Here is a 20,345-nt window from a genome sequence, read left to right as displayed (position 1 = left end):
GGTGCTTTACTCTGTCATGCTTTTCCTGTTTCCTGCACGCATCCATAATGCAAAAAGGCCATGAGAGTAGAAGAAGTTAATTTGCACTAAACTGTACCAGATTACTCTGTGTAACCTCTGGAAAATGAATATTCAAAGCTTTTTAAACAGTTGTCCCATCTTTAGCTGAAGTTCAGCAAGCATGCAGTAGAAAATGATTTTTTATATTTAGAACTGATAAATACATTATATGTTTGCAGGTTATATGTGAGCAAAGATCTGCAATGCATCTGAATCTCTAACATTTTGTTGTCATTTAATTTAGTTTAGCCTACATTTTAAAGAAATACTTTGTCTTGTAAAACTGTGCTATATTACAAGATTGCTATGTGTATTGTCTGTGATTCTGTATGCTTTTTAGACCAACCTCCTAATTTATTTAGTTGTACCAATTATGTCACAATGTGCACTCTGCTCAGTGATTTTGCAGTTTGTGTTGGCTCTCTGCTGCCATCTAATGGAAAATAATAGTTACTACTTCACAAGTGATACTAAAATAACTGACTTTTTAGCATTATATCATTTTTATTCAGTTTCACTAACCCCTTTAAAAATGCCTCTTTCTCTAATCAATTAAATTCTTCTATTGTGTGCCTTGCCTTGCCTATTGTGGCAGTATCCACTGCAGGAAGAAGTCCAGAGAAGACAAATGGCTTCTGTTCCCTCTCAGTGCTGTGAGTATAAAAGTACCATTCATGCCATAGCACTTTCACATAAACCTTTATGTGTTACTGTCTAACCACATTCCAACCTAAGTGACACATTCATTCTTGTGTTTCATGAGCAGGAAAACACATTCAAGTTCTAATGCATTTTGATGTTGACTTGTACATTTAAACCTACTTCAAGGCCGTCGATGTGAAAAAAAATATTCTGATTACACACTAAAAAGGTTTTTTGCATGCACCAGCCACTGTTAATGGTAGTTATAAAGAGCTGTGTTTTCTGGCTGTTAGACACTGATGTTACCTTTGTGAAAATACTTTTTCAAATACTTTGCTGTTGCGTTGGTGCAATGTTGATCATTCACACTGTACTACAGGAAATCAACTCGGGCCGTTCATTCATTTGTGTGACTTCATCCCATTGCTTCATTTAGTTCTAATTTATCTCATACTGGTATAACCATTCATCCTTTCCATCAAGCTTTACAGATTTGGGTGTTTTTTCAGTCCCATTACTTGTTACATCATCATTTGGCCAGTTACAGTTATTGTCTGGATTTTTCAGTAATGAAGTTGACTTCTCTTTCTGAATTCTTTGAACACTTCCCTCCAGGCAGTTGGAGTTATTTTGGATGGAATGACCAGCAGAGTACGTATAGTTGTTGTTCTTTTTCCTTGTGTCTTATAATTTATTTAACTTCCGCGTTGTACAGGACTCCGCTTGGCCTTTCCTTTTCAATTTGAACCACTGCATGTTTGGTCTGTCTTTGTTTGTCGTCATTGTATTTGAATTTTTCACAAAGATGCACCCACCTACACAAAATACAAAATAACACGTGCGGTTGCCTTTTTGTTGTAATATTTTATAAGGCATTGAAGTACATTTTTTCTTTTATTCCAATATCTCGTTGTCCATTGTAAGTTTGGTGCTTTTTGTATTGCATGCCTGCTACCACAAGAGGGAGCCTTTATTCAAACATTTTTATTGTCTGAAAGTCTTCCTCATAGCAGTTTTCTAGCAGCCTGCCTGTCAGATTCAGATTCAGACTTCTGACTGGAAAAATGTACCAGTAAATATTCGCTCCATTTCATCTTTCAGACTTTTCAAATATGCCTTGGCCACTCACTTTCATACTAACTGTACATGCAGACTTTAACACCCTTCGGATTTTATCTAATTCCTCATAACCCTAACCCCTAACCCTAACCCCATCCTCATTTTCTCTTTCCTGAACCACTTAATCTCACTGATATTTTACATTAAAATTTGGCTATATTCTGAATCATGTTACGATCTGTTTCTTATTGATCATATTATGATCTTTTACTTATTCTCTGCAGGCTTTGTGTTTTGTTTTTGTTGTTGTTTTTTTGTTATTTGTGTCGGTTTTGTTTTGCTTATCTTGTTTGTACTGTAAATGTGCAATGTGTTTTTGTTTGTGTGGTATCTTGTCCAGGACCCCCTCGAAAACGAGATGGTACATCTCAAGGGGTTATCCTAATAAAAGAATGATGCATACAAAAGCAGGTCTGCATTACATCAGGAACATGGATGTAAGAAAAGGTTGTACACAGTAATTATGAGCTGTTAGAAAACTCTAAAATTCTTATGTCTACCAGAAAACTATTCTATCAAATTAAACAAATAGATGAACAGGAGCAGAGTATTATCTAAAAAGTCTACTTGATTACTTGGGAGAATTATAATTGTAAAATATACATTTAAAATATCTTTTTTATGTTTTACTAAACAGTTTGCATTGTCTTTGCCCAGCTTTCGATGACCATGACAGTGCAGTGGATGACCGTGATAGTGACTACCGCAGTGAAACTAGCAACAGACCTCCACGGTTCCACAACACCTCCCAGACAAATTCATCAGTGCACCAGTACCCTATAGGACGCAGGGTCCAACATCAAACCCTGTCAAGGGAAGCTGACTCTATACAAAGCTATGAGCTAGACTATAGAGAAATAAGGGGGCCCAGGTAACACACACCCACTCACAGACCTCATGAATCTGTGCTATTTGCATTAGGGAATCAGGTTATCAAGAATAGCATAATCCATTGTCAACGCTGTGACAAAAATAGAAACAAAGACAATTTTGCACATTGTCAAACAACATCCTTTTCCTTCCATAAGTGTAATTTTCTTTTTTTATTTGCTATTCTATTTCTTTACTTGCATGAACACTTCACCTTTGCATGATCTGCTCTTTCTTTTTATTAATGTCCAAGGCTTAATTTCTCTTTCTTTCTTCTTTTTCTCTGCATCGTGTTCCACTGCTTCTTGCATGGCTCTTTTTTTTTCTTGAATCCAGACAATCAAACAGTCAGGGTGGAGTAAAAATAATCCCTGTCGACTCAGGAATGGGTGTGGAGGATTGGGAAAACAAATATAAAGTGCCTGACTCAGGTGTCTTAGATGATTACTTGGACGCTGAGCAGAAAATGTGGGAGGACGAAGATAAAAGCATCATCTACCGGCTCAGTGACAACCCTAATGAGTCCAAAGGTAGCAGGTTCTATCAGACAGTAGAATGTGACGCACTATCCCCTGAAGATATGGAGGAGGCAAAGGACAGGGCTTACAGACAGAGAAATGGCTTTTGTAGTGGAGAAGTGCGGTTAGTTTATAAGGAAGCCGGCAGCTTTGAGGATGAATCGTCCCCTCCTGAGATTGATATAATTCCCTCTGTCAGACAGCTACAACAGCAGACAGACAGAAAAGGTCTACTTTACAAGACCAGACTGTGGGCCAAAACTGCCTTAGAGGACACACTTGAGAACTATGCTGCTTTTCGTGAGGATGAGGCTGCTCGGGAAGAGGCTGCAAGGATCAGGGAGAGGGTTGAATATGGCTCTATTGGTTCGGATGAGATGCAGTATTCCTTTGGATCTGAGGAGGAACTAGATGACCTGACATTCACTGAGGGGGATGCTAGTTATGAATATGAAAATTACTACTGCCCCAGCAAATATATGTCACCTTTTGGAGGACAACACTATTCAAGCAAAGGGAGAACAGGTCATGGACAATATCCAATGTCGTCTCCTGAAGAGGAGCAAAGTGATGAATATGTAGATGCAATGGATGAACTTCATAGCTTAGTTCACTCAGTGTCTGAATACCTGGCCGTAAAAGAAGAGGAAATCAACAATTATGAATCAATGCCTAAACCAATAAGAAGAAAACTCCCAGCACTGCCAACAGATGCTGAAATTGTGAAACCTAAGGACAGTCCTGGCATTGAAGCCAAACCTGAAGTTAAAGAGGACAGTGCTGTTGAACAGGGCATAGCTGGAGTAAAGAATGCCATGAGTTCATTACTCAGTACATTCACAGGATCAAAATCCGAAACTGAGGTTGAGGTCTCTGCCACAACTTCATCCCCCCAACCACCACAAGCAGACTCTATTTTAAAACTGCTCTCTTTAATCCCTAAAGCTAGTACTGAAGCCACAGATACCACTGGTATCACTGCAACAGATCCACCTACCTCCAAGGCATCACCCCAACCTGTGTCTGGTATTTCAAAGCTGCTTTCGTTTATCCCCAAAAGTGGTGTTACTTCTCCTCCAGTAGCCATAGTTCCTCCTGCTCCTCAGGAGCCCACAACAGAAAAAAAGTTTTCCCTTCAGTCTCTTTTGCCATTTCAATCCTCTGAAACCAGTCAGCAAACTGACACTGGTCAAGGGCCAACACACATTGCCACAGAGGCACAAGACAGTGCCACCACTGCTACTCAATCTACATCTGGCTTTGAATCTATGTTGGGAAGGCTTAGTCCTTTGAGACTTTTTTCCAGTTCACCGTCATCTAGAGAGCCATCACCTCAGCCATCAGAGCAAAGAAGTGCAACTGCTACAAGCAAAGAATCCCAACAAGGGTCCGTAAACAGATCCAAGAGTCCTAATAGTGAGGGCTTGCAAACAGAGCGACAGTTGTCAGGTGAGACAAGACCAGGTTCGGGAAGTGGATCAGTTGATCTATTGCCAGATACAGGAAGTGGATCAATTGAGCTTTTGCAAGAATCCGGAAGTGGATCAGTAGAGCTTCTTCCAGAGACAGAGTCATCAGGTGAGCTACCTGATATTCAGCAAAGAAGAACTTATGCAATATCTGAACCAAAACCTGAAAGCAGTTCAGAGGAAACAGGATTGTTCAGTCCTTTTAAAAATTCTCTCTCTACTCTCATATCAACAGTTCCTCCTGACATTTCCTCACAGACTGACATAAAGCCTGCAGATGAGTCCTTTTTAGGCGGCAAACTTAAAATTCCATTTCTCTCTTCTGAAAATATTTCCACAACAACCCCACCAAAAACAGAAGGAGGCATGCTCTCTGGGATTCTTAAGTTTGCGTCTGGTGAAGATGCCAGTTCCCCGCCAAAAAGTCCATCCCCCAGTCCTGCGAGAACTCCCTCTCCAAGTCGGGCTGCATTTTTTGAAAGTGTACCAAAAGGAAACACAGAAACGGGCTGGTTTTCAAACCTGTTTAAGGTAGCCCCAAGTGAACCTGCTAAGGAACCTAAAAAACCACAAATTACTCCCACCGTAATGCTAACCAAAGCAAGTGGTCAAACTGTGCCAAATAATGAACAAATGGTTCCTAAAACAAAGGAAAGCCCTGTTTGCAGAATAGAACTATTGTCTCATGAGCAAACACTGTCTGAAAACAATCCCCAATGCAAGAAAGATGTCCAGCCTGAAGCAGATGTCACATCTAAAAAGCCAATGGAAAATACCAGATCACAACCACACGCCTCACAGGCTCAAGGAATTATTTCTGGAATGCTGAAATTTGGATCAACAGAGGACATGTCGCCTGACAAGAAAGCCCATGGAGGGGATAGTCAGCCTCAACAAGGGGGGCTATTTTCAGGCCTCTTTTCATCACCTTCCCAGTCACCCCAAACTCAGAATTCTTCCGCACAACAGTCAGGAGGATTGTTGTCTGGATTTTTAAAATTTGCCTCCGATAATGTTTCAGCTCCTTCAAATCAGTCAGTGTCAACATTGCCAGGAGGCCAATGTGGCCAAATTCCAACTAAAATGCAAGGAGTACCTGCTGCTGCACAGCCATCAACTGGAGGACTCTTATCTGGGTTTTTGAAAAAAGCTACAGACACAGTGACAGGTTCTCAACCAACCCAGTCCGAGTCACAAGCAGATACAGCTGACCATACAGCCAAAATAGAAGTACCAGAAGAAAACATGAGTCAAAAGACTATTCCTCTTATTCAGTCAGCAGACAATTTGTCAGCATTGCGTTCAACAGAAGCACATCCCCCTGACCAGCAACTAAAACATCCTATAGTCTCAGATCAACAACCAAACCAACAGCAACAGCCTAACCAAACAAAACTACCTCCAAAAGCAACAGCAACAATGCCTCAACCTAGTGGATTGTTTGGGAGTTTGTTGAAACTTACAGAAACTGCTCCACAGCCACCAAAAGGTTCTTTGGCTTCACAATCTACTCAACCAAATCAGCAATCAGGTAACATGTTGTCAGGACTTTTTAACAAGATTGTGGAACCTGATCATACTCCATCTCAGATACAATCAGAATCTGGTGCTCAAGAAACTAACCAAAAACCAGTGCAGCAAGCATCTGCTCAACAAGGAGGCTTCTTCTCTGGTCTTTTTGGAATTGGGGGCCAAGACTCTGCTCCTGCAAACCCAGGCCAGATCTCACAAAACCAGCAGCTAAATGGCCATTCTGGGCACCAACCTAATCACCAACCGGGCAATAGACAAAACCCACAACCGCAAAACCAAGCCCCTACACAGCAGCCCACCAGTATTCCCGGAGGGATGCTTACTGGATTATTAAACAAAATTACAGATGCTGGCACCCCAAAGTCTACAGAGGGGAGTCAGCCAGAGCAGCAACAGGCACAAAGAGCAGGCCCTAAGATGACCCAGCAACCACCTAATCAACAGGTAGGCTTCTTCTCTGGACTATTATCAGCAGGTCCTACTGCTCTGGGACAGCAGCAGCCACCCGTTAGTCATGACAACCAGCAGCAAACCCAACAAGGTAACAGACAGCCTCTGCGGAGGCAAAATCAGGTACGTCCACCATCGGCTGCCTCTGCCCCAGAGCCACAGCAGGGTGGACTATTGTCAGGGCTTTTTAATAAGTTAGCATCTACAGATAATGCACCACAACAGCCAACACAGCAGACTGTGTCTCAACAGGGAAATAAATTAAACATTGTTCGACCTGCTCAATCTTCAGTTCAACAATCGTCTCAAGCCAGTCAGCAAGGTGGATTCTTGTCTGGTCTTTTTGGTCAGACATCACCTCAACAGCAGCAACAGCCTTGCAAAAGTGCAAATCCTCAACATATAGCAACTCAACCGCCTAATCAAAGTGGAGGCTTGCTTTCAGGAATTCTGAAATTTGCATCTGGTGAAAATGTACCACAGGAACAACAGTCACCTCAACCTGCTCAGGCAGGTCAACCATCTGTTAAATCACCACAAAATCCAGCCCAGTCTGAATCAGGAGGATTATTTTCTGGCCTGATGAACAAAATTTCAGGAACTGTGGAACAGTCATCATCACCGCTTGATCAGGTGAACCCTCAAGTAACACAGCAACAGCATGAGCTACATGCAGGACAGGGGCGACCACAAATTCACAGAACAAAACCAGTAGAGATGCATTTGTCTCAAGATGTGCCCACAGATAAGAATTTAAAAGGTCCAGCTCAAAAAGGTTTCCTCGCAGGCCTTTTTAGTGTCACAGAGGAGCCATCGTCAAAGACACAGCAGCCATCAACCCCTCAGCTTGGGAAGAAGGAACCAAAAACCAGCACAAATAGCACTTCTCCTGGTTTGTTATCCAGCATTTTCAAAACAAGCCACAGTGACAGTAGCTCTTCTGCTCCTGAAAAGGAAACTGAACAAGGCCTTCCTGATCATTTACTACCAAAGAGTAAGGAGGAAAACCTTTTAAGTACAGCAACACTCACAACTGCTGTTGTTACAGCTACTCAGGTTGATGATATCTGTAATGAACCTATGCAATATCAGGTTTGGCAAGATCCTACCATTTCCCCAACACAATCTTATCTTGACGAAATTCAGCGTCTCTTATATGGGACAGCCCATGAGTATGGTTATAAGGATCTTTTATTCAACTTTACAGAGCAGGGTGTTATCCCACCAGAGCTCTATGAGTATCAGTGTCTCATAGAAGCTCTTCTGTGGCAGCAACTGAACGATTATGCCCTTGCTGAAGCCCTTGCCACTCAAGGTCAGGAAAGCTCCCAAACATGCCTGGGAAATATACCATCAACTACTAAAGCACCTCAATTGGCGAATCATATTAGGTTAAATCCTATGGAAATGGACATCAGTGGCTTCAATGTACCCTCACATCCCTGGAGGGATATTTCTGGCCAGCTTTATGAGAGCAGAAATTGTTTTTTTGAGCCAGATGAAGATATTGTTTTGTTTGACATGAGTTGTAGAGACAAGAAACCCTGGAGTAGCTGTGACCATTTGAACGATCTTGATTCGAAAAGAAAACCTTGGATTTTTGAAAGCAGTGCTCTGAATCTGTGCATGGAAAAAACTAAAACACGGTTTAATAGATGTCATTCGCTTGCAGAATGCAGCGCTCAGGAAATCTGCAAAGTAGTGGAAAAAAGTGGTGTTAGTAGTGGCATGAAAGATGAAGACTTTGGTTTGAAATCAGCAACTGATTTTTTAAAACAACTTGCCAAAAAAAAGGGTCCAATGGATTTAACAAGTGCTGCTGTGGATTTAAGCAGGTCTACAAGAACTACAGGGGATGCAGATGATGAAACGCTCTTTGATGATTCTGAGTGGTATCAACAGTGGCTTTCACTATTGGAGCAAGGGTTGTGGTGGCCAGCTGAGGCTGGGGACTGCGGATATTATGTTTATACAGATGAGGAATACATTTATTCCCTCTTAACCGACAGAGCTGGTGGACACCTCTATGCCTGTGCTGATCCAGAGGATTTTCATGCTCTTGGAAATATCACTGAAAATTGTGCTAACATTATGAAACAAAAACAAAACAACAAAGTAACTCTTTGTGGTTTTAAAATCCCCCTTTGCGCTGAAAATAATGGTGCCGAAGATAATGGTTTCTTGATTCCAGGACAGCAGCATAATGAATCAGTGTTTTCAGATGCGCCCATAGATCTAACTTACGCCCTAAGAAAAGGTGAAAAAATAATGAACATGAATTTGGAAAGTTTCTCTCAAATGTTTCAAGAATCTCTTAATTCTCAAGCAGATCAGCCTGTAGACTTTAGTGTGTACAAGCTTAAAAAGATTAAGGTTGAATCGGTACAAAATGGCAATAGCTGTCAAGAGGAGCCAATGGAGGCAGCTGATCTAACTTTTAAGTCACAGAAAGGGGGGCATGGAGGGCCATACTGGAAAAACCAGGGGATAAAAGATGTACTTACACTGACAACTACATCTTCTTCAAGGTGCTTTTCTACACAAATCTCTCCAAACACCCTTTGCCCAATTCCTGAAATCAGGATTGCACAAGTCGGTGATACACCTGCAGATCAACTAAACAGAGCAAGCTCCATATGTTTAGCTAATGGAGGAATCACTGGAATGTCTCCCAACACTGATGCAAGTAAAGCTGATTCAACACCTGCTACCTCATCATCAGTGTCTAGCAAGGTTTCAAAGACTTCAAGCATTTCCAAACATCTTCCTGAGATCCCATCAGCTTCAAAAATACCAGGAAGTGTGCAGTTGGGAAGGAAATTGCCTACACCACCAACTGTTACTAAATCCTCTTCAGCGCTTTCAGCACAGGCAACTTCTGTTAGAAGTTTAACCCCTACATCTAGTACACCTGTGGCTGCGCCTTCAATTTCCCCACAGAGACCCCAGCTTGCAAGGCAGCCATCTCAGATAGACAAACCCAGAGTATTATCACACGCAAATAAGACTACAGTTGCAGGGATGTGTGACATAAGCAAAGTAAGCAATAGTTTAACAGTGGACCAAACATCCTCCCTGTCCTCAAAGCAGCCTCAAGAGCCATCTCAGAAATATACACCTCAGTTACATATACTGAATGACAGCTCAATTAATGAAGCCCACCTTTACAAAAAGAACAATAACTGTGGCACTCTTTCTGAACCTCAAATAGCCAATAAAGTCCTAGATTTCTCTGCCACAATTAATAAAAGAGACAATATCAAAACAAAATATGGAACAGATGCCAAAGTAGAATCTACACAAAAAGATAAAATTGTTGACTTTACAAAGTACAAGTTGAAAAGATTTAAAGAAATAAATCAGATAGATACTAATGCAAGGCTGTACTTGACTAGCAAGACCATTGCTGTAGATCTTACTAAACAGATTGAGGAAGAAGAAATTGAATGGCCTGATTTAGAATATCCCACTCTGGACACTTTACAGCAAAGTCCAAGTGTTTCAATTCTGAGAACAGTTTCTCAGACCAACCATATGACAGTTGGTCAAAATAGCAATTTGGAGAGAAGATTGTCCAGTCCAAAGATAAGAGTTGACCATACCTTTTTTACAATGCCTCTCCAAAGACCACTAGCCTCCCACATTACCTCTATAAGTGGGACAAACCAAACTGATGTTACAGCCTCCGGCAATGTTGCATTAGACATTTCATCCAAACCTACTTTTACATCGTCTGATGAATTACCAAAGAGTTCTGACACTAAGGTAAAGTTATTAATAACAAGAAGCTCTTCAATTACTCATATTTCCAGTAAAGCATCTAGCTTTGATGGAGGTCTCAAAACCCCTGAAAAAATGGGATCAATGCAACCTGTTTGTACTACACCATTGGTAAGCCCGGTTATGACAAAACAGATGGACCGTCAAGGTCAGCAACTAAATTCTTCATTCAATGTGCATCTAAATATGCAGGAAACCCCACCAATTGTTACAACTCAGTTTAGAAAGGAAATCCCTGTTGATACCAAGATAGCAAATTTAACATCTCCCTCTTGTCAGTCTAGTGGAAAGGTTCGACAATATCAAGAGACCACAGCACCAGCAAACTCAATTACAGCTACATTAGATATGTCTGCCAAAACAACAGGCCAGCAGGTTGCGGAAACTGTTGTTGAGTTGACTGTCTGTGAGGCACTGTCATTGACAAAGAGAAAAACAAAGAGAAAAACTTTAATTTCCGAGGGGACAGAAACAAGTTCTAGTCATCATGAATCCATTGACTTGTCATGTAGAGGGGACTCAACAGAGCATCAGGGAAAAATAACCGAGGATATTCATTCACTACCTGTTGAGGAATCTCATTCTCATACAATTACAGGCAATCAGGTAAAATTCTCTGTTAGAAAAAATGAGATTCCCTCTGGTAGTAGGATATTGTTACCAAGACAGCAGTGTCTTTTAGGTCAGTCTTCTGAATCCCTTGAAATGTATAAACCAGCTCAACCAGCCACAGCCCCACCCAACACAGTTAAGGCCACACTAGACATGACTTCTAAATCTTCTGTCAAATTGAAGTTGATTCAAGAAGTAAGAAGAGACGACATTCTTACTGAAGCTATACCACTAACACGAGGCAAGCCAAGTGCCCGTGAACTTGCACGAAAAGATTCCGTTGGTGTACCACTAGTTGTAGATATCCCTTCTGAAGAACCTCTTGGTGAAGTTAAGATCAGCTCCCCTGCAAGTGCACAGCAGGAGTTTGAGAATAAGACTCAATGCCACTCAGATTATATTCTATATCAACAACAGTATTGGCGGAGTGGACCTGGTGTCTTTGAACAGTCAAATCACTCAACATTACAGTCGTCAGCCACTGTTCAAACACATCAGACATCCACTTCAACAAAACCAAGACAGCGGTCTCTTTCAGGTCAGTCTTCTGAATCCTTTGAAATCTGTAAACCAGCTCAGCAAGTCACAGCCCCAGCCAATACAGTTAAGGCAACACTAGACATGACTTATAAATCGTCTGTCAAATTAAAGAAGGAGATTCCGGAAGTAAGAACAGATGACATTCTTACTGAAGCTATCCCACTAACAAGAGGCAAGCCAAGTGCCCGTGAACTTGCACGAAAAGATTCCGTTGGTGTACCACTAGTTGTAGATATCCCTTCTGAAGAACCTCTTGGTGAAGTTAAAATCAGGTCCCTTGCAAGTGCACAGCAGGAGTTTGAGAATAAGACTCAATGCCACTCAGAATCTATCCTATACCAACAACAGTATTGGCAGAGCAAACCTTGTGTCTTTGAACAATCAAATTCCTCAACTTTACAGTCGTCAACTGTTCAAACACATCAGACATCCACTTCAACAAAACCTGTCTCAGTTACAGCACTGGATATGTCGCCCAAGCCATCCCAAGCCACACTGGAAACAACAATGCCAGAATATGAGTCAATTCAAAATGAAGCAATTCCACTTGTTAAGAAGCCAAGTGCAAGAGACATTGCCATAAATGATTCAGTTAGTATTTCCCTGGTAGTTGAGTCCAGCCCACTGAAATCAAAATGCCCAAAGCAACCTCAAACCCTGGATGGAAACATTGTCCCTGTTCTGCATCAACCATATTCAAGCTGTGTGACAGTGCAGTGCTCCAGTGTAACTGAGAGCAATGGTGTGTCACAGTCCATTATCCAACCTTATCCACTCTCTACAGCACCAGCAAACTCTGTTAAAGGCACATTAAATATGTCAACAAAGGCATGTATATCAGACATAGCGCTAAACTATTCAAACCCAGTATCACTGGTAAGAACAAGGCCATCAGGCTTAGCATATTCTCAAAGTGATTCTGTTGGTGTTCCACTAATTGTGGAAACACAACCCTTCCAAGAGCAATCTAAAAGGCAAAACACATGGGTTGAATCACAAGAACAGATGCAACAAGGATTTGTGCATGGTAGATGTGGAGAAATAGAGCAAAGAGCATCATCACCTGCCAACTCCGTCAAAAGCTTCCTAGATATGTCTTCAAAATCACAGCAGAAACAATCTGAAAAAGCTCCTGATACCTGCTCAACTGGAGCTCTGTCATGTGTCAGAAACACAGCAACTATAACAAGGATAGGTTCTGTTGCTGTACAACTCAGAGTGGAGCAGTCTGAACATCAACAAGTGATTCATGCCTTGAGTGGAGTCAACACCAATGAGACACTGCAAAGACAGATATATACCTACCCCAGTAATGAGGTCTTTTCTGGTCCAATGACCACCAACAAGGAAATACACCAACAAAATAAGCCAGTGAACTTCTCTGCAAAAGATAGCCTAAATACTACTAACATTTCAAGTAATCACACCGAACCAGAGGATGGACAGCCAATGAATTTCACTAATAGCAAAGGAAAGAAAGAAATGTTTGAAAGAAGGCAGACTGGAAGGCAATTAAAAAAGAAAACAATGCTGGGTATTGTTGACCTAAGTGTGGATCCTCAAACCGCAATTATTGGTCTTCAAGATGTGAAGGATCTTTCTTTTCCTTATGAGTCTTCTCTCTCTCAGAGTAGTGTTTACGACAAGCAGCAAGACAAACCACCAACTTCTAAGGAGGTCAGAGAAGATACATCAATTTGTCAAACTCAGAAGTCTATTCAACATATGGAATCTTCCACTGATGAACATGCCCCCACCCAAACTGAAATACATTGCAGAAGGCACTCAGTAATAGGATTAAGTTCTGACCCAATGAACAGTTCCTCTTTGATGACTATTCAAAGGAAGATGCAGCCTCATAGGAATGTAGCTCCCCAGGCTACGCAAGACTATGCATCTGCTACATTCTCACTAAACAGTCCATATCAGCAATATAAATCAAAGAAGCCTGATCAATTACCTTCAAACATATCTCAGCTGCAAACACAACATCCAGTCCCACAGCAGCAATACCAGCAACCTGGTGTGGAAATTGGTTGGACTTCATCTACTGCTAGATCTCTGCCAAAATCTCCAAAGTTGCAAAGACAAGATACTGTTCAGCAGGACATGACCTTTAGGCCCAAAATTCTTATCAAGCAGCCAACTGTGGACAGCTATGGGAGTATTGAGGAAAGCCCATCATATAGTGAAACAATGATAAATAATGGACAGGCATTGCCTCCTTTGTCCACCCCGCAACTGCACTGTACATCCCAAACTGTTCCTACCCCACAGTGTTTGCCTGCTTCAATTATTCAGAAAGCAAATGATCATCACAGAACTATTTCTTATTTACAGTCTTTTGATGTACAGCCAATGCAGAGCAGTGCAAGTACAGATTATTATGCAAAAGAACCTCTTCAACTCTCAAGACAACCTGATCCAAGCCAATGCCATATCACTGTTCCGCAATATCAGGCACCAACTGTACTCACTCCAAGTACTGGGACTCCAATTAAACATGTATCTGAGGTTAGTGTGCTTATAACCCAACCACCCACACAACATGGCCCAGTGCCTGTAAAACAAGTCAAGAGTAGTCATCTAAACCAGGGCTTTGGATCTGAAATGCATGGACCAGAGGTATATCCAACACCAGCAGAATCCACCTCTCTTAGGGGTTTGATTTCATTTTATAGTGGTTTAGGTTCACAACCCTCTGGCAGTACAAAACCAATTTCTGTTATGCCCGACACTCATATTGGCTCTTTACCTCTGGATTACAGAATGCAAGTTACTCCAACACAGACTCCTGCTCTCAGCTGTGTTGCTGTTACTTCTGACAAGAAAACTTTATCTGAAATGACTGCACCTCAATGTTCTCTACCTTGTACACAAGTATGTGTTAACCAAAATGAAGATTCCAAAGTGTCAAACAGTAAAAGCCTTCTTGAATCTTCAACTACACAAACCAAATCCTTCACTGAATCTAGCCAACTAAAAACTGGAGGTGAACTATCTGCGTCATTACCATCTAAAATGCCTAAAGCGAATACCGAAGGGGTCATCACAGATAACACAGGTTTATCTGAATCAGGCATGTCACAGCAGCAAAGTTCAGAAGAAATTAAACAAACTATATCATCAGAATCTGACAATGTCAACATTGGATATAGTGGCGTCTCTACTGTGTCTAACATTTCGCAGGAGAAAATTAGCTATCCACGGTCAATCTACATTGGCATTAACCACTCAAAAATACCCCCTGCTGTTCCAGAAATTGACCCAGGTGAGCCAAAGCCTTACGTTAGACTACCCCATATTTTTGTCTCAGCAGCAAGTTCACCAGAAGAGGAGACAATTGAACAGGAGCTCATTGAACGTAGCAAGCCTCAACTGCCAGAAGTGAGTGCTTCTGAAGACAACACCCTCATTGCAGTAACAATAACAGCCTGTAAGAATTCTTCACCTGCTGATATTGTTTCCCAGTCTGATATACCTGAGGATACACTGACTAGAGCAGATTTTACCTCTGCAGATGAACATGACTTACAGCACATCCTGTCCAAGAAAAGCTCAACCATAGAAGCTACCATCTCAGAAGTAAAAGCAGAGACCACTGAGGCTTTTGAGTCGCCGCTAGAGTCTTCCAAGGATGTAAAATCAACAGCCCCAGACATAACACCACTTGAAGTAGTTAAACCTCTCGAAAACACAATTTTAGTGCCACCACCACCAGAAGGCACTGGACCTCTTGAAGAGTTAGCACAGAGGGACACAAGTACAACATCTAATTTTGTGTTGACCAAAGAAGTTCACTCTCTTGAGAAATTGTTACTAGAAGAAGTATATCCAGACATAACACAACCTAAAGTAGTTAAACCTCTAGAAAACACAATATCAGTGCCAGCACCACCAGAAGGCACTGGACCTCTTGAAGAGTTAGCACAGAGGGACACAAGTACAACATCTGATGTTGTTTTGACTAAAGAAGTTCACTCTCTTGAGAACTTGTTACTAGAAGAAGTAGATCCAGACATAACACAACCTAAAGTAGTTAAACCTCTAGAAAACACAATATTAGTGCCAGCACCACCAGAAGGCACTGGAACTCTTGAAGAGTTAGGAGAGAGGGACAACAGTACAACATTTGAAGTTGTGTTGCCTAAAGAAGTTCAGTCTCTAACAAACGTGATACTAAAAGAAGTAGCTCCAGAAATAACACCACTTGAAGTAGTGAAACCTCTAGAAAATACAATATTAGTGCCAGCACCACCAGAAGGCACTGGAAGTCTTGGAGAGTTAGCACAGAGGGACAAAAGTACCACATCTGAAGTTGTGTTGACCAAAGAAGTTCAATCTCTTGATAACTTGTCACTAAACGAAGTGGCTCCAGAAATAACACCACTTGAAGTAGTTAAACCTCTAGAAAACACAACATTAGTGCCAGCACCACCAGAAAGCACTGGAACTCTTGAAGAGTTAGCACAGAGGGACACAAGTACACCATCTGATGTTGTATTGCCTAAAGAAGTTCAGTCTCTTGATAACTTGTCACTAAAAGAAGTACCTTCTGCCTCAGACGCAAAATCACCTGAAGGTGTTCAACAGCTTCATGACAAAACGGAAAGGGACATTACCTTATCTACCCTTAAGCCTAGTCCTGTCAAACCTTGCACAGAAGAAATTACCTCTAAGGAGGATAGTTTAGCAGTCAAGGTTGATCAACCTGAGGAAGAACAACCTAATGAGCAACAAGGAAAAAGCTTATTTTCTATGTTTAGTGGCTCGACTGCAACCCCTCAGCAAATGTCTTCCCAAACTGGGTTATCAATACTTGGTGGCATTCTTCCTGGGTCATCTACAAAAGATACTCCTGGCACAGGGTTGCTCTCAATGTTTGGTGGGTCAAATGCCCCATCTACACCTGGAACCAAAGACCCACCACTACTTTCAGCCGCACAAGACACCCAGGGAAAAGGATTATTCTCTTTGTTTAGTGGATCCAGTAGTCAGCCACCATCTGGCCCAAGAGGTCCAACTGGTGTAAGTGTGCCACCCAGAGGTCCTCCCCCCAAAGAACCTCAAAGCAAAGGCTTGTTTTCTATGTTTGGTGCATCTGCACCTCAGCAACCACCCAGTCCCAGAGGTCATCATGGGTATAATGCCACACCCAGAGGACCTTCCACTGGATCGTCTATGTTTGGTGGCATCCTCCAAGGTGCTACTACAAATAAAGAAACTCCTGGTGCAGGTTTGTTTTCCAAGTTTGGAGGTCTCAGTGCCCAGCCCCAAACTGGACCAAAAATACCCACACAGGGACCAACAGTTATACCACCAGGACTCAAAGTTTCAGAACCTTCTGGAAAAGGACTATTCTCTATGTTTGGTGGACAGAACCAGCAAACATCAGAACCACATCCAACCGCTTCTAAACCACAAGAATCTGAGAGTAGTTTCACAGTTTCCTCTGTGTTTTCACTTGGCGAGAGTTCTGAAGGTAACAAATCTAAAACTGGGTTTGGCCTTTTTGGAATGTCTTTCATGGAGGAAACCAAGACAGAGCCAAAAACAATGGTGAAGGGGGAGATTGCTTCTGAACAAGTGAAACCCCCAGACACAAAAGATGTTTCAAAAGAAGGAAAGGGTCGTCTTGTTGAGGCCATGGAAAATGTACCTTCTGAGTCTCTTTCTATATCTTTAGTTAAGGATGAACTTCAAGTAGAGCAGGCATGCCAGGATGGTCATGATTCTACCTTGGACATTAAAAATGATACCACTGAAGAACCCTTTCCCCTAACAGATCCACATCTGGAGGGAGACAAAATAGCCACAATTCAGCAAAACCTTTCTTGTGATGAAAATTCCTTAGTTGTGGTTGAAGCTTCTATTACAGACACAACAAATGTGAAAGAGACACTACAAGCTGTAAAACTAGTAAGTCAAGAACAGTCAGACATCCAATATGAATATAAAGAAAAGAAAGATACAGCAGATGCTGAGAAAGAAGTTGCTAAATCAGAAACAGATACTTTTGAAGTTAAGAGCACATGTGATGAAAGTGGCATAGCTGCCATCAAAAGCCCATTAGAAATAACTGAGAATCTGCAAGTGAAAAGTGTTGTGGATTATACTGACAAAAACACAAGATCAGATATTGTTGGAGTGGAACATGGAAACACAGATGATGAAGGAGGGATAGCAATTCCAGAGGTAGAAAAACTAACTGAGGAGCCACTTAAAGTTGCTAGTGAAGAGCAAACAGCAGTTGCAGATGGGGAAAAATCAATCGAGGAGCCTTTGAAAGATAACGATGAAGAGCAAACAGCAATTGAAGATGGGGAAAAATCAGTCCAGGAGCCTTTGAAAGTAAATGATGAAGAACAAACTGCAGTTGCAGATGTTGAAAAAATAACTAAGGAACCTTTGAAAGTGGTTGGGGATGAACAAGCAGCTATTGCAGATGTGGAAAAATCTTTTGAAGAGGCAACTGTAGCTGATTTGATGATAGCAGATACAGAAAAACGTACTGTAGAATCTGTGGTGGGTGTAGTTACAACAGAGCCTGCAGTATCAGAACCAGAAATATCAATTGAAGAAGACTTGAAATCCATGTCTGATGGGACTGCAAAGGAACCGAGTGAAGCTTTAGAGCTTGCAGAAGCTAATAAAGAACCTGCACATGGATTAGAGAAACCTGTTGAAACTAATAATTATGATGCAATAGTCTTATCATCAAATGTGGAAAAAACTGTTGGTACCAACTCACCAGAAATGACACCTCAAGCTATGGGGCCTTTAAAAGGTCCATCATTGAGACCTTCTGGTCCTCCACCAATGCAACAGCCCAGGTCAGGCACTGCCAGGCCACCCGGCCCACCAGGACAAAGAATAGGAGCACCAAGGATGGGTGGGCCACAGATGGGAGGCCCAAGAATGGCAGGACCGAGAATGTCAGGGCCAAGACAGCCAGGACCACGGAAGCCCTCTGAACCAGCTCCCTTTTCTGGCTTTATGTCTATGTTTTCTTCCCCAAATGCCCCAAGTAAAACACCAACTGTTGGTGGATTTTTTTCAAGTTCACCTGGTTCATTTTTTGGATCATCAACTGCTCCTAGTCAGCCACAACAACAACAACAACAACAACAACAACAACAACAACAACAGAAAAGCTCATTTTTTGGACTTCCAAGTAGCATTGCTACAGAATCCCTTACTAGTGACCTATTTGGTATTTTCAAAGGTCCTGAAACATCTAAATCTGAGGAACATCAACAGCCAGATACAGAGTCTGGAAAAGAGGATCCTTGTGCAACAATAACAATCTCTGAAAGGACTAAAAAGACAGAGAAGACACCTTTATCTGGAGATGGACTTGTAAAAAGCCCCGTGGACTCTGAGGACCCTGAAAAGGGATTAGTTGAGGAGGCAGAACGAACAGACAAAACAGAAGCCGAAGAAAGTTCTCTGATCGAATCCACTATGAAAACTGCTCTCCCTGAAAAGAAAGCAGGGGATGATGAGTATGCAGACTATATAGAAGGGCCAAGTTCTGCAGTTTCTGAAAAAGCAGTGCCTGACAAAGCAGTACATGACAAAGCTGCTTCTCCCCCAGCTCCTGAAACCAAGGGAATATTTGAAATACCCGGTCTGACTGCTCCTAAATTTGGCTTTATGTCTGTAGCTGCTGAAGGCACATCATCTATCGGATCCCTTTTCACCACCACTCCATATCCAGCCATTGGTACAACTACTCCACATCCGAAACTGACAGATGGTGGTCTCTTTTCTGGTTTAAAAAATCTTTCAGTTGGTATTTTCCACGATGAAAAGCCAACTGGAAAGGAAGAACCATCAGCTTCATCTGTGTTTGGCATGAAACTTGGCTCAATGTTTGGTAACTCCGACCCTCCCAAACCTGAATCCACCGCTCCGGTGGTCACAACCCAACCACATTCCGAAAGTCCAAAACCTATCGATGAATTTTGTGAGCCAGGGCCTGAGAAACCTTCCCATGGTTCTGGAGAAATCGAAAGTGCAGATACCAGTGATACAGAAGGACCAACAGAAACTTCAACAACAGAAAGCTGTGACACCTTAGCACAGTCACCACAGTCTGGCCTCCCCTCTCACTCAATTTCCTTAGCAGATTTGGATGAACCCCTGTTAAATATCACCCCATGTGAACTAGACAAGAGTGACGTTGTCACACCTGAACCCATGCATGCAGGTTTTGGCACAGAGCAACCAAAGGACCTGCTGACAAAGGAAGTCGCAAAAAGGCTAGTACAATGTGTATGATAAATGGCATTGTTCATTTATCATGCTAATGTAGACAAATGTGTAGGCTAGCCCATTTCCTTTTTTCTTAATACCACATTTGATATCAGTAGCTCCGTATTTGCCTTTTTCCCTTTCCTCAATTTAACTTTAAAAACAAAACATATTCTTAGATTTATACTTTTTTAGATTTAATACAATCAAACACATTTCTGATTAAAATATACTGCCTATCCAACTCACAGCCATAAATACAAACCATTAAGTGAAAATCTGACATTGTATGTTTCATCATCAATGCCATAGGAAAGAAAGTTATCACTTTTGCTTCAACTGTGCTCACCATTATGTGTAAAAGTCCTGGAGATATTTTGTACTTCCACTACCTCAGTAATAGCTTTCGTGACAGTGATTGAAGAGCAATGAATGTAGAAGCCGATAGTCTTAATTTATTATTGTTTGACTTGTGAGGCCTGTATAATGCCTCTCC

The 20,345-nt window shown here is 41.7% G+C and overlaps 1 protein-coding gene across 5 annotated transcripts in view; it reads left to right on the top strand.

The window, feature by feature from the left end:
• Positions 1 to 20,345, top strand: part of LOC117945398 (protein unc-13 homolog B-like) — a 156,678-nt gene that overhangs the window by 42,845 nt on the left and 93,488 nt on the right. For 4 of the 5 annotated variants that reach the window (XM_034872867.1, XM_034872864.1, XM_034872866.1 and 1 more), the window contains exons 7-10: positions 656 to 713; positions 1,318 to 1,353; positions 2,479 to 2,692; positions 3,028 to 19,857. In XM_034872867.1, coding sequence (XP_034728758.1) covers positions 656 to 713; positions 1,318 to 1,353; positions 2,479 to 2,692; positions 3,028 to 19,857 — 17,138 coding nt within the window. The remainder of the gene's footprint in view (positions 1 to 655; positions 714 to 1,317; positions 1,354 to 2,478; positions 2,693 to 3,027; positions 19,858 to 20,345) is intronic. The other variant, XM_034872868.1, reaches the window with a different exon arrangement.

The sequence above is a fragment of the Etheostoma cragini genome, chromosome 5 (genome assembly GCF_013103735.1).
Source record: "Etheostoma cragini isolate CJK2018 chromosome 5, CSU_Ecrag_1.0, whole genome shotgun sequence".
NCBI lineage: Eukaryota > Metazoa > Chordata > Actinopteri > Perciformes > Percidae > Etheostoma > Etheostoma cragini.
The sequence above is the reverse complement of the archived record's forward strand: the minus strand, read 5'-3'. Positions and strand labels throughout refer to the sequence as shown.